This window comes from Mytilus trossulus, chromosome 1 (assembly GCF_036588685.1).
Source record: "Mytilus trossulus isolate FHL-02 chromosome 1, PNRI_Mtr1.1.1.hap1, whole genome shotgun sequence".
In the NCBI taxonomy this organism is placed as follows: domain Eukaryota; kingdom Metazoa; phylum Mollusca; class Bivalvia; order Mytilida; family Mytilidae; genus Mytilus; species Mytilus trossulus.
Window position 1 is genome coordinate 96,258,860 of NC_086373.1, and position 27,423 is coordinate 96,286,282.

General features: G+C 30.7%; 1 protein-coding gene across 1 annotated transcript; it reads left to right on the top strand.

Moving 5' to 3' along the window:
- Window positions 1-3,428: 3,428 nt before the first annotated feature.
- On the top strand, window positions 3,429-27,423 carry LOC134692000 (isoleucine--tRNA ligase, cytoplasmic-like). The gene is made up of 31 exons (XM_063552339.1): window positions 3,429-3,536; window positions 4,243-4,372; window positions 4,781-4,937; window positions 5,259-5,378; window positions 6,469-6,603; window positions 6,990-7,074; window positions 7,439-7,567; window positions 8,072-8,159; window positions 8,468-8,528; window positions 8,776-8,874; window positions 10,676-10,798; window positions 10,963-11,054; window positions 12,548-12,646; window positions 12,947-13,073; window positions 13,675-13,748; window positions 14,160-14,354; window positions 17,893-17,979; window positions 18,373-18,456; window positions 18,795-18,939; window positions 19,196-19,316; window positions 19,922-20,013; window positions 20,440-20,517; window positions 20,694-20,809; window positions 21,108-21,210; window positions 21,511-21,594; window positions 21,991-22,281; window positions 22,805-22,900; window positions 23,256-23,423; window positions 24,131-24,385; window positions 25,263-25,538; window positions 26,044-27,423. Exons 2-31 carry the CDS (start codon window positions 4,254-4,256, stop codon window positions 26,167-26,169), a joined length of 3,825 nt encoding a protein of 1,274 aa, XP_063408409.1. The 5' UTR covers window positions 3,429-3,536; window positions 4,243-4,253; the 3' UTR covers window positions 26,170-27,423.

Consider the following 27,423-nt stretch of genomic DNA (forward strand, 5'->3'; position numbering starts at 1 on the left):
ACTGTCTGCTAAAAAAGTTGAATGTAATAGCCTTTTTGTGCTCAGATTTATTGTATCATGTCACTTGAGTATAGAAATGATAGAAAAGAAACAATTTTTTATTTCCTATAGCTTCATCACATGCTAAGTCTGATATATCAAATGAGTATTCTATTGCTTTAAATACATAATATAGTATATATTAAGGCATTTTAAAAGATTTTTTTTGCAATATTTCAATTTTAAAAGCCCCAAATGTTGATAGTTGAAATTTCTCAATTTTAACGTCTAAATTTAACACGCAAAGTTGAATATAGAATTAATGGTATTGTCTTTAATATATATCCTATTGCTATGAAACTTTGTTAGTAGTCTTATAATATATTAAGCTTCAGTCATATCAAGTTTTATTAAGATTGGTCAACTTTTTCTATCTTATTAGGTCAGAGTACACAGTTATCGTTAAAAATTTGGGTCATAAATATTAATGTAAAGTAGTGATTAGGTTCAGCTGAAAAAGGTAAAAAAATTAGCACTTCGGAAGCTGTCAAAAGATTTCAAGACCCCCTCAACTTACAATTGTCCATATTTTGAGTTAGAGCTGATGAAGTTTTCTATAATTTTGATATAATTTGTCCCAAAAGTAGTACAACACACTGTAAAAATATTATTGAGAAAGCGCAGGTGGGATTTTTTAAATTTTCATTTATTGTCTAAAAGAAATGCACTACGAAATAACTGTGTACTCGGACCCAATGACGAAGGACCAATTATTGAAATCCAAACCACAATTATTATAAACAGTGAAAGAAAAAAAAATATATATAAATATCGAAATAAAAATATCAACATTCCACAAAGCACTACACCAACAACTTAAAAGATTTGACAACACAAACCCTTCGCAAATGGGATACAGTCAGATGCTCCTCTGGAGACACCTGCCATGTTACACCTGTTTCAATCAAAAGGAGTTTAAAATCAAGAGAATGAGTGATGTTTCATTTGCAGAGATAATTACAGAGATATCAATGGAAAGATCTGTACTGACCCATTGTAATTTTGGTTTGTTTTTTGCTCAAGAAGAGTTGTACTGTTTAACTTTTTATTGACATTTTGAAATTTAAATTTTGTTTGCCACCTTCACATCATCTATTAATTCCCTTTTTACAGGGAATACTGAAATGGTGAAAATCAATGGGAAATTACAGTTCTGAGACATAAATCCCCTAATATTTATTTAAAGGAGGTTTTATTAGAAAACAAAAGTCAACAAGTCCTGAAAGAAAAATCACAAAAATACTGAACTCTGAGAAAAATTTAAAACTGAAAGTCTCTAATCTAATAGCAAAATCAAATGATCGAATGGACAACAAATGTCATATTCCTGACTTGGTACAGGCATTTTCAAAATGCTGGATTGAACCTGGTTTTATAGTGCTTAACCTCTCACTTGTATGACAATCTCATCAAATTCCATTATATTTACAACGATGCATGAACAAAACAGACAAAATAGGTAAACTTGACAAAATAGGGGTACAGCAGTCTTCACTGTGAGTGTGTCACAATCTCAATTGGAACAAAAACAAACAAATATTCAACAAAGAAGAACAAAAAGCAGCTATCAAGTTTAACAACCTCATTCTTTACTTATATATACTTATATGTATTTTAAATCAACCCATTAAGGATTGAAATATTGGAAGTTCTGTGACTGCATTCACATCAACTCTAGTGTAGAGATGCGTGTTTGACCTCAAAATGTAAATGTCACACATGAAGAAATGTAAAATTATTTTGTTGTTCAAAGTATTTTTCAAAATTATATTTTCACATAGGGAATGTCTGTATTCAGGGTTGAAAAATCAAAAGTTTTGTTCAAACTAAATTTCAGAAAATTATCCAGAAGTTCTTAAGAATTTTTAAGAATCCACATATGGTTAATACCTTAGACTACGCGAGTAAAAGAATTTTGTCATTCAAAGTATTTTCAAAATTATAATACAACAGTAACATAGTGGCATTATAATAGAACAATAGCATAATGGCGAGATCTTTAAAAGTACAGAGCCATGTCATACGTACTAAAGAAACACAAAAAGTAACACGTACAAAATACACCAGCAAAAATGAAATACAATACAAACAACACATTGATGGGATGTAAGAGTCCTGAACCACTTCGAAAGTATGAAGTTAACTATTAAAAAAAAAAAAAGCAAACTGTAACATATGACATAATCTACAAAATCAAGAATTCTAGCCTCCATACCATAGGAATTTGTATCTTCAATAAAAATTTAATTTAAACCTTATATGCATGACTACTTATACTAATAAGGACTAATAATGGGTGAGTTTATTATAAGGGCTTGGCAGATGTAATAGACAATTCTCTAATGACTATTGTTCAAGATTTAATGTTGACTTAAGATGTCTTCTATGGTTTATTCATGTTTTTTGTCCCCAGGTGATGTGTTGCAGTAGACATTGAAATACCAGGTGTCCCTCTGTCCAGCCTAGTTAGCGCTCTCACATGTACATATCTTTATGACTCTTATCAGAGACATATAATATGTGTCTCTGCTCTTATAAAATACCATTGGTTTATTTCAGCAATCAAGTATTTTAAAAGAGTTAAGCCCCTTGGAAACATTAATGAATATTACATGTAATTATTTTTAAATTGCATTGTTAGCACTTTCATGCTTACAACAGATTTTTATTTTAATATGTCATTATAGATATGTATTAGCAACATCTTGAACAAGTTCAAAAATCAGTGTTTATAAAAAATTGCACCACTAGCACTCTCATTTGTTCAATCCTTGCCAGATTTTTATGAAACAGGTAATAATCATAGGTTTATAATATCAGCAATGTCTTGAATGTTTTCGAAAATCAGTGAGGATCAATTATTGTTCAAAATATTATGGCTCTTGGAAAAATAGATTACATGGAAAATTGCATTGTAAAATTGCTCTCACATGTACAATTCTTGCCAGAATTTTATGAAACTAAAATGATAGGTATATATAACAATGTCTTGGATGAATTTGATTAAAAGAGTTATGCCCCTTCAAAATATTAATCATATAAAAAATTGCCAGTTCCTGATAGATTTTCATGAACTCTATCATATAGGTTTATTTTATAAATGTACTTGAAGAGTTCAAGAAGTAATAAAAATCAATGGAATTTTCTGAAACTCATACATTTATGTAACCATATATATCTGGCCCTCAAAGTTTTGTAATTCACATACAGACTCTTTTCTGTGAAATTTTAGAAAGTTCTTTTATGTTTTTGTTATTTTTTTGTTTTTGTATAAATATTTACTTTTTATGAAAATATATATCGAATTTTGAATATTCGATTACCGTACTGTTGGGACCAAGCTCGGATTACAGGAGTTTTTTAGCTGTTTCTTTCACTTCATTCTTTCCGGTCAAGTCAACATGTGCTGATGCAACCGGCAGATAAGTTATTTTTATCTGGTATTCAACACTATAGGGCAAGTGAAAGTTTGTCATTAACTTGAATGTTTAATAAAAGTAAGTATTAACACGAAAAAGTTGAAACGAGAAAGCTAAAAGTGAAAATTAAAAAAAAATCTAGCAGATTTGGCGATTTATTATCTTTCAGTTTCATTTTTGTCAATTTTCCTTAATGTTGACAAAACATATCATTTACATTTGATACAATCTATATTGCTGAATGAGCAATTCTTATTACAAATACAAATATTTTATTGGCGCAAACACAATTAGCAAAGGCCCATATTTCAGTTCATTACAACAATGAATACAGTATACTAGTAGTTAGATTAGTTCAAGATTACTCTGACGTCCAACAGCTGTTTTGCCAGACAAGCTGGGGCCATTGGATGTCAGAGCTCGCCCCATATAAAAAAGTGGATATTTGCCCACTTAAAATGGATGCTCTGCTTCGTCGCTTTTATGTGCCAACAGACGGCTTTGGCATTATAAAAATCGTGCATCAATCTGTTCATTTTCATTTATGTAAGTTTCACCTACCTGCCACCCTGCCTGCCCGTACTATAGTCATGATAGTTAAATATGTTATAATTAAGAAGCTAATATCTTGTTATCTATGTAGGAAGTATATTTAATATATTATTTTTTAAAGTAAATGCTACAAACGACTTTGCTTCTCCTCATGTTTTTTTCAACAATTCTTTAATTGCTAATGGTGTTTGGCCACTTATGAATTATGTAAAATGCTCTTAATTTTTTTTAGCACTAGAGTAAATGGCTCAACAAGTTCCTGAGAAGATTTCTTTTCCTCAGGAAGAGGAGAAAGTTCAGGCTCTCTGGAAAGAAATTGATGCATTCAAAACATCTCTAAAGCAGTCAAAAGGGAAACCAAAGTAAGTGTTTTAGTATCTATACTATTTGCCATTGCAGTATTAACATAACAACATAACAAGATACCTCTTCTGTTTGGTGTAATGTATGGGATTTACATTCAAGTTTTTATTTAAAAAAACTATAATAAAAAAAACAAACTCCAAGGCAATTCAAAAAGGAAAGTCCCTAAAAACTAATAAAATAAAACACTATCAATCAACAGAACAAGTGAACAACAAATACCATATTCTTGACCAGGTACAGGTAGTTCTAAAGAAAATTGTGGGTTAAACCTGTAATAAAAAATGATCTTTTACTAGCCTACACCTAAAAGCGTTCTAGTGAAATAAGATACACCTTCAACAGGAATGCATTTTTAGATCATCTTTGAAAGATAATAAAATATGATCATATTATTTTTTTAACAGGTATACTTTTTATGATGGACCCCCTTTTGCCACAGGTTTGCCTCATTATGGCCATATTCTAGCAGGTACCATTAAAGATGTAATGACCAGATGGGCCCATCAGAGTGGATTTCATGTAGAGAGAAGGTTTGGATGGGATTGCCACGGTCTGCCTGTTGTAAGTGATGCAGGATATTAATTGTATGATATAGTTAAACACACTCCTTCAGTACAAGTAGGAAAGGTCGTTTGTTTTATCACTCCAAATTTGAATGGTTCAAACCATATATTTGCAAAAGAAGATGTGTAGACATGTGACTCAATAGCTTTCTCTGAGCTAGCAATTAGAAAATTCACACAATACCAATAAACTTAGACAGTTACAACTTCTAACATTAGTTTATATATTTGAACTAGTAGGTATGTGTTAAAATGAATGGCTATGAAGCTGTCAAGCTTCTGTATATAATTTTTTGAAACACCTCTGTCTTTATTTAAGGAGTATGAAATAGATAAAACATTGGGCATCAAAGGTCCAGAAGATGTAGCTAAGATGGGTATAGAGAATTACAACAATGAATGTCGTAAAATTGTTATGAGATATTCTAAAGACTGGGAGGTATGTATTGTCATGTTTTGTTAACATGGGTAAAGAAAGATACCACAATGAAATGACAAAATCATCATAAAAAGTCTAAAATAGAGGAGGTATGATGTGTCTGACATAATGGTAAAATAGGAATAAAGAAATTCAACAAGAAACATAGCAAAATGGTCATGATGTATTTTCTAAAGAGTATAAAAATATAGTATGTTTACCAATACACATAATTAACAGGGCCTGGTGATGTTTCATAGCCTGACCGGTTTCGGTCAAAAAAGGACCTTCATCAGAGGCAGAATGGTGGATTAATGTTTGCACCCTATTAAAATAAATATGGTAACCGGCGTTTGAGTTAACCAGCGGTTGAGATCTTACCGGCGGTTCAGTGTTATCCAGTGGATGAGTATGTATCTAATTGATATCTAATTTATTCAACCACTGGATAACTCTGAACCGCCGGTTAAATCTCAACCGCTGGTTAACTCAACCGCCAGTTAAATCTCAAACGCTGGTTACCATATCTATATAAATAGGGTGCAAACATTAATCCACCATTCTGCCTCTGATGAAGGTCCTTTTTGGACTGAAACCGGTCAGGCCATGAAACATCACCAGGCGCTGTTATTTATTTGTATTGGTATATATACTATATTTTTATGCTTTTACATTTTTTCACTGATACACATAGTTTATATGGCTTCTACTAACGAAAGCTCCATTTGGAGTTAATGTGTTTAGAGACTACTTATGTCAGTACACCTTTCCTATATTGCCTATTTTCTAAAGAGTAGTATGTAAATATTTTCTTAATATGTGGGGGGCTACGATTTTAATACTAACCTATAATTACCAATGAAGGAAAATAAACTGTGGTTTTATATTATAAGTAATGTCACATAAACTGTTAAAAGTGACAATAGGCCTTATGGCATCCTTACATACATATATAATACAGTCATAATTTTAAACAGATTGAAAAATCAAGTGTTGATCTCATTAATTTTGAAAAAAACATATCTGTTTAATGCTGTTTACTTAATGTTAAATCATTTAAAATGATATGCTATGCTATTTACTTTTATGTTTTAATGCTATGTTTTTGCAGCATATAGTAACAAGGTTAGGTAGATGGATTGACTTTGAGAATGACTACAAGACCATGTATCCTTGGTTCATGGAAACCATTTGGTGGGTGTTCAAAGAACTGTTTAACAATGGTCTCGTTTATAGAGGTTCAAAGGTGAGTTTAAATTCAGGGAAATATTTATTCATTGTAATTATATGTGATACCATAAAAAAAAATCCTCTATACAGTTGCATTCGAGTGATTTAGATTTACCTTAGTTTCCATTGAGAAATTTTAGTTTCAACATTTTAAAATAGAATTGATGGTGTACTTTAAAAAAAAGGTCAACACTTGTAAATATTAAGTTGAAAGATCAATTATAAAAAATCATAGACTTGGGTTCAGATGTACATATTTGGCAACTACTTGCAAAGTCTAGAAGGACAAAGGCATGTTACCTATATAATACATAGTTATAACAATTATATTATAACTTAAAGTACATGTCTTATGTACTATGAAAACTGAGTTTGTGAAAGTAACATGATTATACATTTCAGGTGATGCCTTTTTCTACAGCTTGTAATACACCTCTGTCAAACTTTGAGTCAGGACAGAATTATAAAGATGTTGTAGATCCAGCAGGTAATGATACAAGGTCTTTAAAGCAAGACAGGTTTTAAAGATTTTTTTGTCATATTTGGTATAAATATTTGATATTTACTTCTTTTGCACACAATCATAAATGTTTTTGTTATAGACTTTAACCAATGAGCTTGACTGTAAAAGACAGCCAGATAAACACAAGAATTGTATTTTATTGCCTAAAAAAAATTGTATTTTTGCCTTGTTAGTGAATCGTTTTTAGTAGAATTAGAATTTTCATTTGGTATAAATGACATTTTTTTTAAATTTTTATGAAAACCAAGAGATGCAGACTTTTATTAACATATATGAGTAGGCTTAATGGGTTGTCAGTATCTTTAATTCAATATATTATATTTTGTAGTGATAGTGAGTTTCCCGCTCATAAGCAAGCCAGGAGTATCTGCCATTGCATGGACAACCACACCATGGACACTCCCTAGCAATCTCTCATTATGTGTCAATCCAGATGCAGATTATGTTCAAGTAAAAGGTATTTGTTAATTATTCTGTTAACGAAACAAAACACAATATTAAAAAAAACATCTGGGAAAGAGTGAACACGACTAAATTTCCTATACGGTTCTATGAAGAGATTTTTGTTTGAAAGATATTGATATATGAAGAGAAGCAAAAACAAATTTATTTATGATTTGGCATGCACACATTGAGAAATATATCTCAAAAGAGTATAAATTAATTTGAGCAATTTACCCGTAGTTTCAGGCCTGTGGAAATAATACAAATAGATATATCATGTAGGAAAAGTGAATAAAAGTAAATTTTCATATAATAAGGAAAACAAATTCCACAACCTTTCCTATTATTCAATTCAATTCTTAGACATGCATGTATTGATATATAAAGATTGTGCATTTATAATAAATTAGATGCATCAGACATAAATTTCATCTCCAAATTAATTAATAGTATTGCTGTCTATAAGTATGATTTGATTTATATACCATTTTTTAAAATGATTATTTTTTGTTTATAGACAAGGCAACAGGGAAGATATACATAATGATGGAAGCCAGATTAGAGGCTTTGTTTAAAGCACCAGAGGAATATACTATTATGGAGAGGTAAAAGACACTATATCTGTCATACATGTTACTTGTACTGCTATTACACTATACATATACAATTGGAAAGTGAAACTAGACAGAAAAGACATACATTATGTCTACAGTAAAGATAAAAAAAGTAAACTAATCTGAAGAAAATCAGTCTGTACATGTTTTATGCAAAATTATCATGAGATAAGAGTAATAATGAAAATAGTTTAAAAAAAGGACTTAATTTTTTAGTAAGTAGAAACAAGAAATTGCATTTAATAAATAAACAATCTGTTGTGGTTTACCGTTAATGATATACATTCTATATTTTACAGAATGAAAGGAAAAGCATTAGAAGGCTTGAAGTATGAACCTATTTTCCCTTACTTTAAATATGTAAGTACAAGTTATATTGCTTGATGATTCCGATTTTTATCTCAACTTCTCTAGTGATTAAATGTGAACAGAAAATTAGAATATGACCTGTTTGGATTATTGCTTCCTAATATATTTCATTTGCAATGTTGTTTTTGAACACTGAATAAATTTTCATTGACCTTATGTTCACATGGGTTAGAGAAAATAATATAAGATTTAACATGATTTGATATTCACATGTGCTTTATATTATAATTATTTGCAGATGGGAGAGAAAATGAATGCCTTTAGGATTTTGAATGACGGCTATGTAACATCTGAAAGTGGTACAGGAATTGTTCATCAGGCTCCTTATTTTGGAGAGGTAAGATATGATCCAAAGCTATAATTACATACAGATCTATATAATAATTATATCCTCATCTAAAAGTAGGGGGCTCAATTACAATCACCATGTCTGTCTGTTCAACTGTTCATCCATCCAACAAATATGTCCATTACACTTTTCTTCTGAACAAAATGAGTTCATATTGGGTCAGTAGCTTAACAGTGATGAGTTGTTACGTTTTTACGCTTTTCAGATCTGTCAATCACCTTCCTGTATTTCCCGATATTTTGAATTATAAGTATGCCAGTGTTGTTACATATACTGTCCACATTCAACTAAATGAATATTCTGAATTTTCCCTGCTATGACTGATAAATTCTAACATAGGGGTAAGTTTTTAAGAAGTTTTACTCTGAAGTAGACACAAGGTGTGCAGTTTAAAAAAAAAAAATGCTTAATTCTTACTATGCAATAAACTGATGTTGTTTACCTTACAATCATTGTTTGACCATTTACTCTGAATTAAAAACAAAATGTCTGATCTCATTTAAAAATAATAAATCTTTGCTATAGTATACAGTAAATAATGTTAACTTGTAATCAGGGTTTTAGCTAGGATTTTGAGGGCTTTAGTCACTTTTGCACGTGATAAAAATCAGCCTTATTTTTTTATAAAGCAAGGGATCTAGGATGTTTATCAAACTAGCTATACATATATGTCCAAGTCCTTCAAGGACTAGTCTAGGATCTTTGAAGACTTTAGGATTGCTAATGTAGGCAGTTATTTGCAATATTGAATGAATTGACTGATGTGATGCTAAGATATGAAGATAAGAAAAGGGGTCTGGTAATATGGTCAAAACTTCACTTCAGTTATTTTCAGGGCACACCCCTTATCAACAAAAGTTGGGTGCCTTAAATTTATTTTTAACCACTGCACAAATGAACTTGTAACGACTTTTTCACTTCACAATCATTTATATCCTTGAAAATACGTTTTAATATCTATTTGGAATCAATTTCTTTAATATTGGATAGAAGGATCTGCATCTATACTTAATGGGACAATTCTAATGACTGTAGACTGTAGATCACGTTTACTTTCGATTTTTAAACGAAATGAAATGAAAACGGGAAGTGACAATTGAATAATAATTTTAGAATAAAACCGGATTCATCTACGAACTTTTACGCATGCGCAATGCATTGAACAGGAAGCACCTGTTTGCAAGTGAAAATATTTACGTTTTGAATAAAGTTCATTCTTTTTAATCGAAGTTGTCGAAAGTTTTTGATGAATATATTTATATAAATATGACGAAAATACGTTGAAATGACGAAACTACGACAAGCAAACTGCAAATTATAATCCTAAGGGAAATATTGAAATTTAAATAAAGTTGAAATGTCCGGGAAGTTTATCAATCTTGTTCAAATGACGAAAATACGACTGAACTGTGAGAAATGATTAAAATGAAATGCTGACTGACTGATTTAACTTAAATAGATTATTATGATGGTCATTTATGAGGTTTTATAATGATAATTAAGGGATTAGTGACCCATCTGATTGGCGATAAGCGGATTACTTGTCATCACAACTTTTAACACCTTTGGTAAACGTTAATTACCCGAGGGCCATAAACTTGTCAGAATCATAAAGACAGGTAGAATTCAAGTAATTTGATGTGTAAATACCTTTACACTTTCCTAATTTAAGTGACGAAATTGATATGAAATATTTTCGTCATTTCGAAAACCTTTTCGTAAAATACGAAAGTGACGAGCGCTAGCTAAATCACTGTAGTAATGAAAGTAAATGTTTTGATACTTACAGGACGATTACAAAGTATGTTTGAAGTATGGAATCATCACTAGAGATATGCAGATCATTTGTCCCGTGGACGCTAGTGGAAAATTTACAGAGGAAATTACAGATTTCAAGGGTCTACATGTCAAGGTTTGTTGATAATCAATTTTAATTGGATAGTTTTTCACCAACACTATTAATGATAATATTAAAGATTGATATTTGAATGAATTGAACTTTTGGCTTGAGAAACAATCAGATATGTACAGTATTACAATCTATAGGAAATAATTCTATGATTTTTACTTTTATAGGATGCAGATAAACTTATTATGAAAAAACTAAAAGATATTGGTAAATTGGTGCATCAAGGACAATGTAAACATAACTATCCTTTCTGTTGGAGGTTAGTATAAATTATCCATTCTGTAGGAGGTTGGTATCAAATTATCCATTTTGTTGGAGGTTGGTATCAAATAAGTGTTGTTAAACTGTCTTAGAAATTTTTATCCCCTGTTTCATGGTATTAAGGATATAGTTCAAGGCTCCATTTGTGACTTTATCCCTTATTGTTTGAAGAGATTTAGGTCTGAGGATATTGTTATGCATGAACATTTGTATTAGCAAAATATTCAAGCAAAGTGTTTTCCATTTTGGTGTATAACTACTTACTTTCAAAAACATAATTTTTTAGCTAATTTCCTAATGCATGTAGAGTAAAACTTTGGTTAGCTTGCTTGCTTTGTTTGTATATTGTTCAATTTTAATTGGTATAAAGTTCAATCAAATTCAATTATGTATACTGGTTAAATCGGTGCTTTGCATTTGCGCAAAAAAAATCTTTCATTTGCGCCACAAACCATATTTCATTTGCGCCAAAAACTACATCTTTCATTTGCGCCAATATTACAGGTAAGTACAGGTACAGGTAAATACATGTACATGTAGATACAGGTAATAATAGTATATAAAACATAAAATTTTTCAAAAAGTCTTTTAAAAATAAAGAAAGTCTTATACATATTCCTCAGAAATCAGTTATCATAAAATCATACAAGTTATGCTAAAACCTCGATAAAATCATAAAAGTTATGCTAAAACCTTGGTAAAATCATACAAGTAATGTCAAAACCTGAATAAAACCTTGGTAAAATCATGAAAGTAATGTTAAAACCTTGATAAAAACAGAAAAGAAAGCACTATACACTGGAGTACATTATTAAAACATTTGTTAGCACTATATATATATAGTAAAGTAACAAGTCTGTTCTGGCACAAAATTTATAAGCAACGGTCTTGATGTAGTCATGTCTTGAAATTTCCCCTCTTATGTGCATGCCATATTTCTCCATAAGATAGTCAGTTTTCTCTTTCTCCCATCGTCGAACTGCAGCTGGTGTGTCCATAGATCTCATTTTGATGTATGTTGTAGCCTATATATTTAATTATCACTTAGTGACTCTCAGTTTTGTATTAGAAATGAGTATGAACTCACACATATATCCAGGGGGAGTTATGTACAAACAAAAAACAAAATGAATCTTAAATAATATTTAACTTTTCCGTTATATTACCTGTCATACTTGAAAATGGCGCAAATGAAGGTTGTTTTTTTTGGCGCAAATGATATATAACCTTGTGGCGCAAATGAAAGGTTTGATTTTTTAAAAATTGGCGCAAATGAAATGCGCCCATTATTATGCCTATATATATTGTTTGAAGACGTCAATCTTAATTACAAAGATTGACTTAACATTTTTACAAACAAAGCAGGCAAGCCAACCAAAGATTCACTCTATCAGGAAAGTAGCTGAATGTGGGAATTTCCTGTTTTTCTTCCAGAAGCCTACAGTTTGTATATATGTGTTGTATATTTGAACTTTTTCTTTGTGTTTGTAGATCGGAGACACCACTGATTTACAAGGCAGTTCCCAGTTGGTTTGTACGTGTAGAACAGTGCACAGAACAGCTGCTAGAAAACAATTCAAAGACATACTGGTATGCTTTTTAATTTTATTAAAGTAACAACTGTATTTTAATGAAATGTTGAAGTTATTGTTTTATTTAAAGTGAAAGCTGTTACTGAACAAACCTTTAACTTTATGATTTTTATCATTGAGGGTGAATCATTTCCTTTTACTGTATAGAGGTTTTTATTTATGCTCAAAAAGTTAATAACTTCACAATTTATTTGTTATACAACGATTTTATTATAAGCACCTAATGAGAAATTATAGTTTTGTTCTATTAGCTATATTGTTAAAATTAGACAGTGCTTATTTAAACATGATATTATAGGGTACCTGAGTTTGTAAAAGAAAAAAGATTTGCTAACTGGTTGAAAGATGCAAGAGATTGGGCTATTTCCAGAAATAGATATTGGGGAACTCCCATCCCTATCTGGATAAGTGATGATGGAGAAGAGGTTGGTATGATATATTTGTAAACAAAGGCTGTATATTTCTTTCTCTAATTCTATGGAAACATATCCCTTTCCGAACCAATTGTATAAAAAAAAATTATTCAACATGTGGTTGCCGGTGATCTCAGAAGATGATTGGCTGATTTAAAGGATCATAACCTTTCTCAGCTCCCTAAATTGATCAAAATGTTCTAACGGGTGTTAATGAAATTGACAACTTCGCAGAAAGTGGAAGGCACTTGAAGGGGATTTTTGTTTAGGACAGAAGAAAATTTATCATTTAATCATTAGAGAAACACATTATTACATAGTATATAATGTATCTATATCTCTATGCTGATAAGCAATGATAAAGAAAGTTTTCTATTAACAATTTATTAATATATTTGGAACAAATTTATCAGTCTTGAAGACATTTTTGAAAGAAAGGAAGTTCAGTCTCTTTAGACACTTACTTTTATTGTTCTTTTTGTTGGAATGTCAGTACTGTATGATTTCTTCTGTACTTTTTAAGTTTTTAAATCTATACTCTATTTAAGTTGCTGATTATTGGTAGAAAAACCTTTGGTTTGTTTATGATTTAATAGCTTTACAAACTTTATAGATTGTTTGTGTTGGATCCATTCAAGAATTGAAAGACCTTACAGGTGTAGAAGTAAAGGATCTTCACAGGGAAACGTACGTTTGTCTATTTAGTTAAAAAAATAATAATCTCAGCGTGGCAGACTGAATAGTGAAATCCTAAAGTTCATAGTAAATCTGTTTAAAACATTCAGATATAATAATGTTGCTGAAACATTTGCCATAGTAATAGCATGAGAAGTTCTAAAAAAAATAAGCATATATACGGGTATATAAAATAAATTTTTGTTTGTGCAATCATAGCATCAAAATTAAATAAGTAGTCTTTTAGGCTATAATTTTGCAGCTGATTGAAATTCCTTTCATGAATTTTCTTTCAAATACAAGATGTAAGCAGTTACAAGAGAAGAAACAATTTTAGCATAGAATTTTTGATTGCAATTAACAATATTTGCTCATTTAAGAAGTTTACTTTAAAGTTTAACATGTCTTGATCTGTATTTTTAGGGTGGACAAATTAACAATACCTTCAAAGTTGGGTAAAGGAACCTTAAAGAGAACACCAGAAGTGTTTGATTGTTGGTTTGAGAGTGGAAGTATGCCCTACGCACAACAACATTATCCGTTTGAACATAAGAAAGACTTTGATGACACTTTCCCAGCTGATTTTATTGCTGAAGGAATTGATCAAACTAGAGGATGGTATGTTTATGGACTATTGCAACTTATATCAGTAATAATTGATTTAAGGGCATACGATACAGTTACAGGGGAGGTAATGATGTTGCTAACGTAAAATGTTATTTTCGCGACATCAAACTGTGACATATCGGGAAATGATGCATTTTTCGACTGATTTTTATCATTCAAACTAATTTAATTTGAAAACAAGTTCATGGACCCCTATTTTTCAAAACGGCAATTTGTGTCATTTTGCAGGGAGATTATGTGACCCAAATTTTATAAAACTGTAGAGGAAAAAATAGAGGATTTTTAGTGGAAGAAGACGTCAAGTCTTCTGAAGACTTAAGGGGCCGACCCTTGGCATTGAGTCGCCGTATGCCGCATTCATTTCGTATATTACAATTTCAAAACAACTTAGATTCCTGACACCGTTTTTACACATGATTAGGCATCTGAATCATTTAATTGGTAAATTATGATTGTAAAACAATCACTATCGTAAATATGACCCTTTTTATTATGTAAATTATTAGATTTCATCTCATCCACATGAACGTTATTTGTTTACTTGTAACAGGATGTTTTAACTGTAGATATTTGTATTACGCATGCGTGAATTTGGTATCACGACAACTCGCCCTGTTTACAAAGTTCGCCCTTGAAGTTACGAATTTGCAATCCTGCAGACAAGAAGATTTTATTTTTATATAAATAAAAGGATATATAAAGTGTTGTCTTTATTCATGGTTTTCCTTTGTCATGTGAATTAGATGCCCTTCGTAACATACATGTGAACCTCCCGGCGGGAGAACAAAACTCCCGTTTTCAGGGGTCTCCTCCCGTCCTCCCGTTTAGGAGAAAAAACTCCCGTGTATGAAATATTTCATGAATGAAAATTTTCAGACGCCATATTTAATCATTTCTTACTACTGCACGGGTGTAATTGACACCTGTGTTAAATTTTACCTGAACATCAAAGAAGATGTATAATTATATGGCTTCACTTGACAGCTTGGGTGCCAACCATACTGGTAATCAACGATGTTTACCTCCGGCTAACTGCCGTTGTGTTATCAAAACGATGTGTATTGGGAATATTGAAATACTTTTTTGTTACTTCCCTTTGTTTGAGCCTGTTTTCAGTTATTTTGCTTTTAAAAATGTAAATTGTAAAAAGACTATAAATGATTAACATTTTAATCAAATAATCATAAAATGATGTTAATTAAATGAATTTAAATGATTTTGGACAAATAAAGAAATTAAAATTTATAAATTAGTTTAGCAATCTAGACCTCCTTTCAAGGATTACATTGAAGTTAATATCAACATACAATATGTGCAAGGGCTGTAAACCGACCGTGCGAGGGCTGAAAGGCCAGTCAAGGTCGTTAAACACTTCCATATATAGGGCTGTAATGCTAGACAAGGTCGTAGTCAAATTTACTCCAAGTAAAATCTTAAAATTTAAATGTGTAAATGTTAGTTTATATCAGATTTTTAATTTATTGTGTAAGCTAAGAAATAGCAAAACATTTTACACGGTTTTTAAGTCTTTTTAAGCTTTCTACAAATATGACTTTCATAACGCTTAAAATCCATGCAATACTAGTGTTTTTTAGTGTATGTTATTTTTTTAATTAATTTACGATGTTGCAAATATACATGTGGAGCTTATTTCTTTCTTATTTGTCTAAACATTTACAAATGATAAGGAGATGGAGACATGAACAAAAATATATACAGATAAGATATATAAATATAATGATTCATTTGCAAGCAGTGAACAATCATTTGTCAAAAACAAAACAAAACAAGAAACAGATTCTTCTTATTATTTTATTTTATTCAAATAGAGAGGCAATAAGGGAACTATAAACATTACTATTTGATGGAAATTTGAAGAAAAAACACAATTTCTACATCATTTGGTTACATTTACGACAAAATTTATGTCGATAAAAAACATGATGTTTTGACCATTCAGTACTTAATAGATGCATAGTTCTTGGGGAAAAGTTTTATCAAATAATATGAATATAAATGACTTTTTTGTGCTCATTTTTTACAGTGGGTTGTGATGATCTTCCAGTTAGGTTACCCTCATTTGGAGTGTTGTTCCCAACCTGTTAAAGGTCCATCTATGTGCATTATTCAAAATTGGAAATTTCAACAAGCATCTAATATTTTCAATCTGGAAAATAAACCCTGGTCTGCTAGCTTCATGTATATTTTTTCTACCGATTTAATATATAACTAGAATCATGCAAACAGACTTAAGGAAAAGGCATGTAAGTTCATCATACAAATATGACACTTTTTCTAGACAATCCAGATCTTGCAAAATACGTCGCTAAAAATTGTAACCTTTAAAATTGTTGTTGTGCAGTAAAAACCCATATGGGAACTTTCAAAAGTTGGCGGGTATGTAACAAGTCTTACTATTTTTATGCTCCATTTATGGGCAATATGTTTTCTAGTCTGTCCGTTAGTCCTGCTTCTGGTTATAAAGTTTATGGTCGAGGTAGTTTTAGATGAAGTTGAAATCCAATCAACTTGAAACTTATTACACATGTGTTCCTCTTGATATGATCTTCTTAATTTTACTGCCAAATTAAAGATTTTACCTAATTTTCATAGTCAACTGAACATAGAAAGAGATTGTACAGATGGGAAATCCATGTACTTATGACCTTTTCTTGTTTGAAGAAAAAAATACATTTTAACAATAATGGAACAAAGCAGCCTGGGTAAGTGGGGCTGCTTTTATGGTAATTCAAGTTACTTTTTGTTCACCTTCTTCCACTTCAGAGCTATCAGCTCTTTGATTCTTAATTTTGATAAACATGCAGCAAAAAATGACGTTTTTTCATCAATTCATGAACATTTGATAAATATAAGTTATTTCTGAATAACAAAGTGCATATTTTTTTAAGATACTTATAAAATACAGAAATTAACGATTATTCAACAAAAAACAATTTGTATTTATCTTTTATAACAAAAAAGTTATGTCTCTCTTTTGAAAAAGAAATTCTGGCCACAAATCTGAATTTTGAGCAAATATACAAAATTTGACCTCATTTTACTCAAAAAGTAGCACATGAATGTATATTTTTTATTACATATTTGATTTAATCAGGTAAAAAATAGCATATATGCAAATTTTCATGAACTTGTAAATACAGGATCAAAACTGTATCGTATGCCCTTAACAATCTTATGTCTGTATAAAAAAAGGTGAATAATATAGTAATGAAAAAAAACTTGTTTCCTTGAGCAGCTTCATATCTGAATTACAAATGTATGTATTATTCCGTCTTTTTACCTCATTTTATTGGTTTTTTTTATGTCCAATTATTGCTATCTTATTTATCTGTTTGATATATAAATCCCACATTTCAAGTTCGTGAGAAAATATTTTGCTTTCAAATTAAGTGAACAAAATAAATGAGAATTTAAAGAAAATAAGTTGTAAACATTAATAAGACAACAATCAAGGAACACAACATAGAAGACTTCTTTTCTTGGGTAAAGTTTTCTGTCTTTATTTCAGGTTTTACACTTTGTTAGTGTTATCAACTTTGCTGTTTGGAAAACCACCCTTCAAGAATCTCATTGTGAATGGACTTGTCCTTGCTTCGTATGTATAACAATTGATCTCCTTTGTGAATTAACAGTTTTGAATTAGACATTTGGGAATATTAACCAAAAAGTCTTGTATGGATACTCCAAATCATTTTTTTTCTATTCTATTGAGTGTAGTAAATTTCATTGGTACTATTTTTTGTCAAAATCAGTTGGTTTCCAAATTAGTCTGAAACTTAACACTAGTAGAAATTTAATATATACCACGGGTGTGGCATTATACTCAAATAAACTTGCAACATAAAATAAGTTTTTATGAAGGTATAAGTTACTTTATGAACAGATAATTTTGATAAAGGGAATTTTGAGTCAATCAAGCTGAGTGATGTCTTCATTTTACTGTGAAAATAAAATGTGTGACTGTAGAATATATGTACATTAATTTTAGAGATGGACAGAAAATGAGTAAGAGAAAGAAGAATTATCCAGATCCATTGACTGTTGTAAATAAATATGGAGCTGATGCACTTAGGTAGGTGGTTAGATGTTCTCTCAGATAAAAATGGGGTCTTTATTATATTGATGATTATATATTGAATAATTTCAAAATATACATGAAAATCATTTTTAAAAGGACAAAAATTTTACGTTTATTTTCAGAGATTAAAAACCCATTTACTAATGAAAGAAATTATAAATTAAAGCATATGTCATTGACCTTAAAAAAGAAGAAAATTTGTTCACATCAATGATGAAAATGTTTTATTTTTATACAATTTGGAAAAAAGTTCAAGAGAAGATCAAGGCATGTAAGAAAAACTTTGCCCTGAAAAAACAACATGAACAAAATATGAAATATTATTATTCCAGAATGTATTTATGTAACTCACCAGCAGTCAGAGCTGATTCCCTAAGATTTAAGGAGGAAGGTGTGGAGAGAGTGCTAAAAGATGTATTCCTACCCTGGTACAATGCATACAGATTTTTTATGCAGAATGTTGAGCGACTGGAAAGGGTAGGATTGTAAACTTATTATTAATAACTGGCTCTTTTAAATTTAATTTTTCATATCAAATCAAACCGAAGCAGACAAATTTGAAAAGAAATTTATTGTATAATCTATCTTTGAAAATTGAAATTTAAACTTTTTCTGACTTATATGGAATTTGAAAATCAAGGCTAGAACCAATACAGGGATTCACAATTTTTCAACTACAACCTCAATAAAACAATCCTTATTGCCATTATGAAAAAAAATATTTATTTTATAGGAAGAGGGTATAAAATTTGTGTACAGTGACAGTAAAACCGACAAGCCCACAAATGTAATGGACAGATGGATTCTATCATTCACACAGAGTTTGCTGAAGTTTGTCAAGGAGGAAATGGGAGGTAAGTATGTAATTCCATCTCACAATCTCAATTATCTCCCTTTATAAAGTACTTCACTTCACCCCAAGCCTTTGGTGTTTGGACCACTCAAAAAAGTAGGGCGTCTGTTTAGCTGTGTAGGATGCTTAAATAAGCAGCCAACTTAAGTCAATGGAAAAATGCCATATATAAATAGAGAACCTTGCTCTTTGCACATTTAGTCCAATATACCTAATTTTCCAGTGACAGTCCAAATGTCCCATACCATCATCCCAAATGGTCTCTTTTATGACAAGACCCACCTATGGTATTGATTGTTAACTTGTTCTCATTCTGAATATGCATGAAATATTTGCCACTGGATGTTAAGTAACCAACAATCTTTGCACATTTAGAACCTTTACATCAACTTTTTGAGTAGCTTAATTTCTGTCTATATAAAATTTACCCTTATTTTCAAGTGGTAGTATAAATGTCAAGCCTATCAACTCTGTCAACCCCTATTACAGGACATAAAGCTGATTAAAAATAAAATAGTGTAAAAAGTTATCATCAAAATGTATTTTGGAATATTGATCTTTTTGTAATGAAAGCCAAGTTGTTTAATTGTGTTTATATGATTTCAGCCTACAGACTTTACACAGTGATGCCAAAATTGGTGAAGTTTGTAGATAACTTGACAAATTGGTATGTTAGAATGAACAGGAAAAGGTTAAAGGTTAGTATTTGAAGAAAATTTACAGAAAATAAAATAAAAAAAGAGTAAACATTATATCACACAACCATGTATTAGTAGTAAATTACTTACAAAGAAGATGATTTTTTATTGAAATGTTTTGTTTTATTTAGACCATCTTCATATTCTTACACTAAGCTGAATCTACTTAAGATGTAAATAATTTATAGCATAGGGAAAGGGCATTTTACAATCAACTATTATAATCCAGATATAAATTACTCATTTAAGCTTATTTTGTACTTTGATAGATAGAAAGTAAAGGCCTTGAGTGTTACATACTCTCAGAAACATTAGGCAACAGTCTATAATTGAATAGTCATTTTATGTGGGAGAAAGCATAGCTAACAATTGTTACATTGATGTAGAATGTAATATATTATTGTGTAATCTAATTTGTTATTTCAGGGAGATGGTGGAGCTGACGATTGTTACATTGCCTTGGAAACTTTGTTCAGTGTTTTGTTTTCAATGGTCAGAGTTATGGTAGGTTTATGTTTTTTTTATTGAGAGGTTAATTTTCCTATCTCGTGAAGTTCTGACTGTATTGTAACAATTTTAAGAAATGAATTTGCATGAAATAGTTTGCCTTTAGATATTAAGCTATAATAGGTTCTTCCATTATTTTGTAATGAAATATATGAGTATACTTATCTTTACAGAGTCCTTTGATCCCTTTCATCACAGAGCACATGTATCAGAACTTAAAACATTTGCTAGAGTCAGACTCTGCCAAGGATTCTAGAAGTGTTCATTTCTTGATGATCCCATCACCAAGGTAACTATAACATCTTTATTTCAGGTCAAATTTTGTATCTTTTTGGGGAAAGTTATGTTTTGTTTTGTATAAGGATTCAAAAATATATAAAATACTGATCCTGGTGGTAAGTAAGTAAATCTCTATCTTGTTCTCTTTGATAAATAAAAACTTCAAAAACAGACAACAAATTTTCATACACATTTCTAACTTATTTTCTGATGCCTAGATAGTTGTTTTACATGAAAAATAATATACATATTTTGTTCAATTTAGACAGTTACTATGTATTGTAAAGACATGCTTATTTATTTTTCAGGGAAGCTTTAATTGATGCAAAGATTGAGAGAGCTGTTTCTACCATGCAGTCAGTTATAGAACTTGGTAGAATTGTAAGGGAAAGGAAAACTTTACCTATCAAGGTATGTCTAGTTGCATGTAGTAATACACAATTAATTTTGATGCATACAAAGGTTGCAAGCCGAAAATATCTTTGATATAAATAGTTAATAATACCTTTGACATCACTCTTAGCTTTGTCATAGCAGGTCATTTCAATTGTATGGAGAAAGCCACAGTGCCTGGATTGAACCCCCATTAGTCTGTTTCAAAGATTTACAGACATGATTGTGTTGATTTCAGTATGAGTAAATGCTTGCAATGCTTGAAGGAAATTTATAAATTATATCATCTATATGTATTCTTAATTTTTCCCTTTACAGTACCCCCTGAAAGAGGCTGTAGCCATCAGTAGAGACCCATCTGTAGTGGAAGATGTGAAATCATTAGAAAGATATATTCTTGAGGTAAGATACTGTCCCTTCTGTACAACCCCTTCCTCCTTTAAATTTTTTCATGACTTCATTCCCTGTTTCATTTTCTACACTATTGTAAAATAGTGACCACAACATTTGTGATTATTCCAAGTCATTGGATAGTTATGTTTGTTTGTAAATACATTATCCTGGCTGCTCCCACTCATAGGGCTTAAACTTGAATGAAATATTCGTAGAACTGCAAGGATTGTAATGCTAAAGTGTGATGGTCTAAACACACTACATTTTCAATTCTTTTGTTGTTTTAGAAATCAATTTATGTGTTAGAAGCAGTTTCAGCTTGATCATCAGCTTCTTAATTACATATCTCTTTATAAGTGATAACATAGAAATTATGTCTGATACAAAGAATAACTTGTGTTTTAGGAACTAAATGTGAGGAAAGTCACAACAACAACAGACAAATCTAAATATGGTGCACATATGGAAGCTGATGTCGATTTTAAAGTATTGGGGGCAAGACTGAAAGGAGATGTTAAAAAAGTTGTTGCTGCTGTCAAGAAACTATCTAGTGGTCAATTGGAGGAATTCCAGCAGACAGGTACCATAGTGGTAGAAGGGTATACCCTAGAGGAGGAAGATCTAAAAATAGCCTACAAGTTTGATTCTACTGCAGATGTCACACCTGATCAGTATGAAGCTCATTCTGATAAAAAGGTAGGTATAAATGCACAAGTAAACTTATTGATATGAAGTAAGGAATAGGAATTAGGCAGACTTGACATTGTTTTATTTATTATTACCATCATATCACACTGCTATTGTATTGTTGTTAAACAATTTAAGACAGTTGTAGCCTTCATATTTTTTTGAAAGCCTACATTCCTAAATGATAATAAAATAATAAAAAATGTTGAACTTTTATTGGATTTTGGGATTTGTTCCTTATTAATTTTGACAGATTTTCAGACATGATGATTAGAGATTCAGTAACACTTTGTAATATGCATTGGTCCATAATTACTTAGTGAAAAAAACTATCAAGCCTTAAAGTTTAATGTGTGGTAGTATGTTACCAAAATTTGGCAAACTTTAAAAGGTTAAAACAATTACGGTATTTTGAAATGAGACAAGCAGATTTTTTCATCGACCACCAATAAAAAAAGATTTCCAGAAATCTAATGCTTGTGTGTAGAAAAGTTATAAGCCTGTACCTTTATTGATTTCTTTTATAACATAGGTGTTGGTACTAATGGATGTATCACCTGACCAAAGTATGTTGGACGAAGGAATTGCTAGAGAAGTTATTAATCGTGTCCAGAAACTTAGAAAGAAGGTATGAACCATTGTAAAAAAAAAAGAGTAATTGGTGTTTAAATTGTCAAGGCATTCAACTGGCTGACCCAGTAACCATGTTTATTATATTTTACAAGTATTCAGGAAACAACTGGCTCTCTTGTGAGAGCTAAAAGTTAAGGAACAAACATAATTCTTATCAGACAGAGAGTAACAGATGCACAAAGTATATAAAACACTTTGTAAATTACCAGACATTCTTCTTCTCAGCACTAGAAACTTGTGTCCATTTTTCCATCGTTAGAAATGTTTGCCAATTTAAGATTTCGAGATGCTTTTGTATTTGTTTAGAAGAATATGTTACTGCATATCAGTTATATCATATTATGTTTCAGGCGGGACTGGTTCCTTCAGATGACATTACTGTATTCTACCAGGCATCAGGTAACCTGAACAACATTATAACCACATTCTTAGATTACATCAAAACAGCTCTGAAGCAGCCGTTATCACCTTATCCTGTGGTTGGTAGTATGGAGAAAATCATTGATGAGTCTCAAAAGGTTTGTATTAACTCATGTTACATGGCATCTTATTGTGTTAAGTTTAGTCAAGTACTTCAACATTTGATAACATTACTGAAATCACTTCTTCACTATTGAACTTAACTTGCATGTGTTGATACATTTGTATTTTGTTAAAAACTTATATTCATGGTTCACCTGTACCAACCAAGCCCACAAAAATTGGTATCCAATGAATAATAATGAAATCCACAGTATTAAAAAAGATATGGTTTCATTAATAAATTGATCGGATTTCCTATGAAGAATGATGATCTTTTGGATGGCTGTTTATTGTCCAGTAGTGACAAATAATGAGTGTTCATACTTAACCATTCATTTAAGAATTGAATGCTTCTTTTTGTAAATTTATTGGGGTATAAAAGCGTTGACCCAAGTACATTTCTCCGCACTTCATTCTAAAAATATACGCACGGTCAACGCTTTTACAACCCTATAAAGTTACAAAAAGAAGCATTTAATACTTATAATTACATTTTTTAGCTAGGATCATGAAAACACGATTTTTATCCAGATTTATTTAATTCACCTGTGCACTTTATTGTGGGACCTCGTGTCATCTTGCATGATAAATGTTATTGTCTAATGCAATTGACATGTGATGTGCAGTTAACCAATCAGAATAACGTATTATAATGAAGCACACATCTAATGTAATTATATAGAAATAAAATTTTCTTTTTCAGGTGAAGACAGACATGTTAGATTTAACAATAGTAAAAGGACATGGTGGGAAAGACAGTGGACTGGTTACCTGTACATTAACACCTAGACTGGAACCTGCTCCTGTTAAGAATGGAGTAAAACCAGCTTGTAGTTATATCAATGTAGAACTTATTGGGTGTGGTCCTCAAGAAGGGGTATTTGGTAACCAAGGAACCATACTACTGGAGAATCCTAAAGGTTGTATGATCTCCAGTGTAGAGAAGCTCAAAGAACAGGTAATACAATGATGGCAATTACCTGTATACTGTTACCTTAGATTCAGAAATTATTGCAAGGTTTCTATTATTGCAAATAATGGAAATGGATGGGTATCACAATAATAAGAACTCGCATTATGATACCTGAAACATAGATCTGTATGCAGTTTTTTTTTCCTCCAAAATCACAAAAATTAAAATGCATTTTTGTCCATTCTTGAAAAATCACAATAATTAATTCATGCAATAATTTCTGAATTTGAGGTATTTGTTTATTATACTTGCATTACATCAATGAAATGCACTCATTATTAATAATGAATTGCTTTCCTACTGAAGGTCAGTGCTCCAGCACTCTGTCTTCATTCACCAATAAAAACTGACTGCCTTTAAATAGCACAATAGTGTTGAAAGTGTCATAAAAAGCCAATAACTCAATCATTGAATAAGATAACCCTGACTATACATAGGCATTTACAGAGGACAAGGCAATTAGAATGTGTTTCATCAATGAAGTCTTTTGGAAGTTAGTACAGAAAAGGAGAAATCTGAATGTAGAGCTGTAGATCAACTAATTATTTAAAAAAGACATGATAAGATAATTCTATATTTTATACAAGGTTATTTTTGTATAAACAATCAACATAAAATTGAAAAAAATGGGTGCTAGGTTTACATCTTCATGGGGTCTTAATTGACTACAATGTTAATGAAATAAAATTGTAGTTTACCATTAAGTTTTGGTCGCATCACCATAAAGTTTTTACACATGTTTAATATTTGCCTTTCATTTCAGAATTTTGACCCAAATTTTGCGTTTGCTGTTTGTGTAAAAAAATGATAGTGCAAGGGAACATGGTGTCCTTTTGATGCATATTCTTGTTTTCTTTTTCAGATGAAATTATTATTTGGATTAAGAGGAAGACGTGTAGACATTTTCACAGACAATTCATTAACAAAAGAACTTTCTGGTGCGGCAAAAGTGTCAAGTTTAAATGGACAGACTATTTATCTTGCTCCTTATACTGGTGCACTCACGGGACTTTGTGCTCCACCCTCAGTGTCTTCTCCATACTGCCATTTTGCAAATGTTAACGATAAACAAATGGGATGTGTGCTGTTGGAAAATCCAAGAGGTCAAAAATTTTCTGTTGAAGAAGTTTATAAACAGGTATGTTAAATAGGAGGATAACTTCACACAGATTTTTTGTCAATGACATTCATGCATTAAAGAAAGCTCCTCTCTCTTTTTATGATCCAAGGCTTTTTACTCACTTTTTTAGATTAATTGTGCTTATGTAGAACAACTTTTGAAAGATGATAACCATTGAATTCTATTGCAGTATTATCTTAATGTGTGATTTTAAAGAAGTTTGTAAGATGTAGAGGTTTTGTTTCCTCACAGAATCTGTTGTAATTCCTCTCTTCAATGAAACATTTTCTGAAGAATTAATATTTACAATATCATAAACATATCACTTTATGCAGAATAATTAGTTTTAAAGTCTTTATTGCAAGTATAGTAAATTGAGATGATTGTGATTTTAGATATGGTAAATTACTTATTATTTTCAATTTATCATCATATATTCCTTAAAATAGCTTCACTCAAATAATGTGAGAATAGAATACATGATTTTGTTTATGAAGACTATAATTATTTTTCTCTTTTGTAGGTGCAGAAATTGTACAATAAAGATGGAATAAAACTCAGCCAATCAGCAGATAAGAAGAAAACTCTGTCGTCTGCTTCAGTCAAAGATGTCTTTGAGCTTCATTCAACAACATTATATCTATCTTGATGAATGTTTGTGTTAGGACATTGTTGAATGGCACACAGAACTTATTTATAAAGCAACATTTAAAAATACATATAAATCCCAAAGTGTTAGTGTTTTGTTTGTCCGACATAATTGTGATTTTAATTTATTTAAATAATTCTTAGAAAAAAAACAAGTTTGAAATTCATCAATAACTAAAGATTTTTATCTGTAATGATTGCTTCTGTTCCTGTTGTATCAACTAGGATATTGCATTGAGACAAAGTTACTTCTTTTTACAGAATTCCGTTTTTATGAGTTATTATAATGATAATTTAAAGACATATACATTTTTAACAATCTCTTATATAAATTATTAACTAAAGATTTTACAGTTCATAAAAAGAGGAAACCCTTCTCTACTTAATCTGCTATCTTCATTTAAGTTTTAATTCCAGGGATTCTGTTCCAGTACGTTTCATGATTGGTTGAACATTCTGATGTTAATTAGGACTTAAATAACTACATTAGCAAATTTTTGAAATTTTATTTTTTTCTGAAATAGAAAGAGAAAACAATACACCTTATCGCCATTACTGGACATCACACATGTTCTCCTAAAATTGTGACATCATAATACTAAATATCTGATGCCACAATGGAAAAGTGATTGTTGTCTGAGGTTACAAAAAATTCAAGTGGGACATATTCTCAGGTCAGCTGGGAAAAGCGATAAGGTGTATAGGAAACTTCTAAGATAGTTTCTTAACATCTAATCCCATTTTACACACACCAGCTACATGATTACAGAAGGGATATTTTAGATAGGTTATCTACAGGAAATATCGCCTTTCCTGACCATAGGTATTTAGCGGGGCGAGGGATCAAAATAGAAAGGTGGTGGAATAGTTAATCTTAAAATCCTTCTTATGAAAAAGATCGGATAAATGCATAGAAACATGTCTTGTGATACGACTTAGCTCCATGATGAAACAGCCAGTAGCTTGAATCTCCCAGAGTATTTATAGTGTTTAGTGACAACCATATTTAATTGTGCACATACTTTCTGTGGTGCCAGGTCTTTCTCTTTTTACTTCTATTTGCAAAGAATGTTGAATTGTTAGTTTATTATTGTAGTGTGCTATTTCTTTAAAATAATAGATACTAAAATTAAGAATTTGTGTTCTGTTTTTTATTAGATTATTTATATGGAAAATTAATTATACAGATAAAGTGCTAATTTAATTTAATATATTTATGTTTATCATGTACTTGTTGAAAATACATATACTTTTA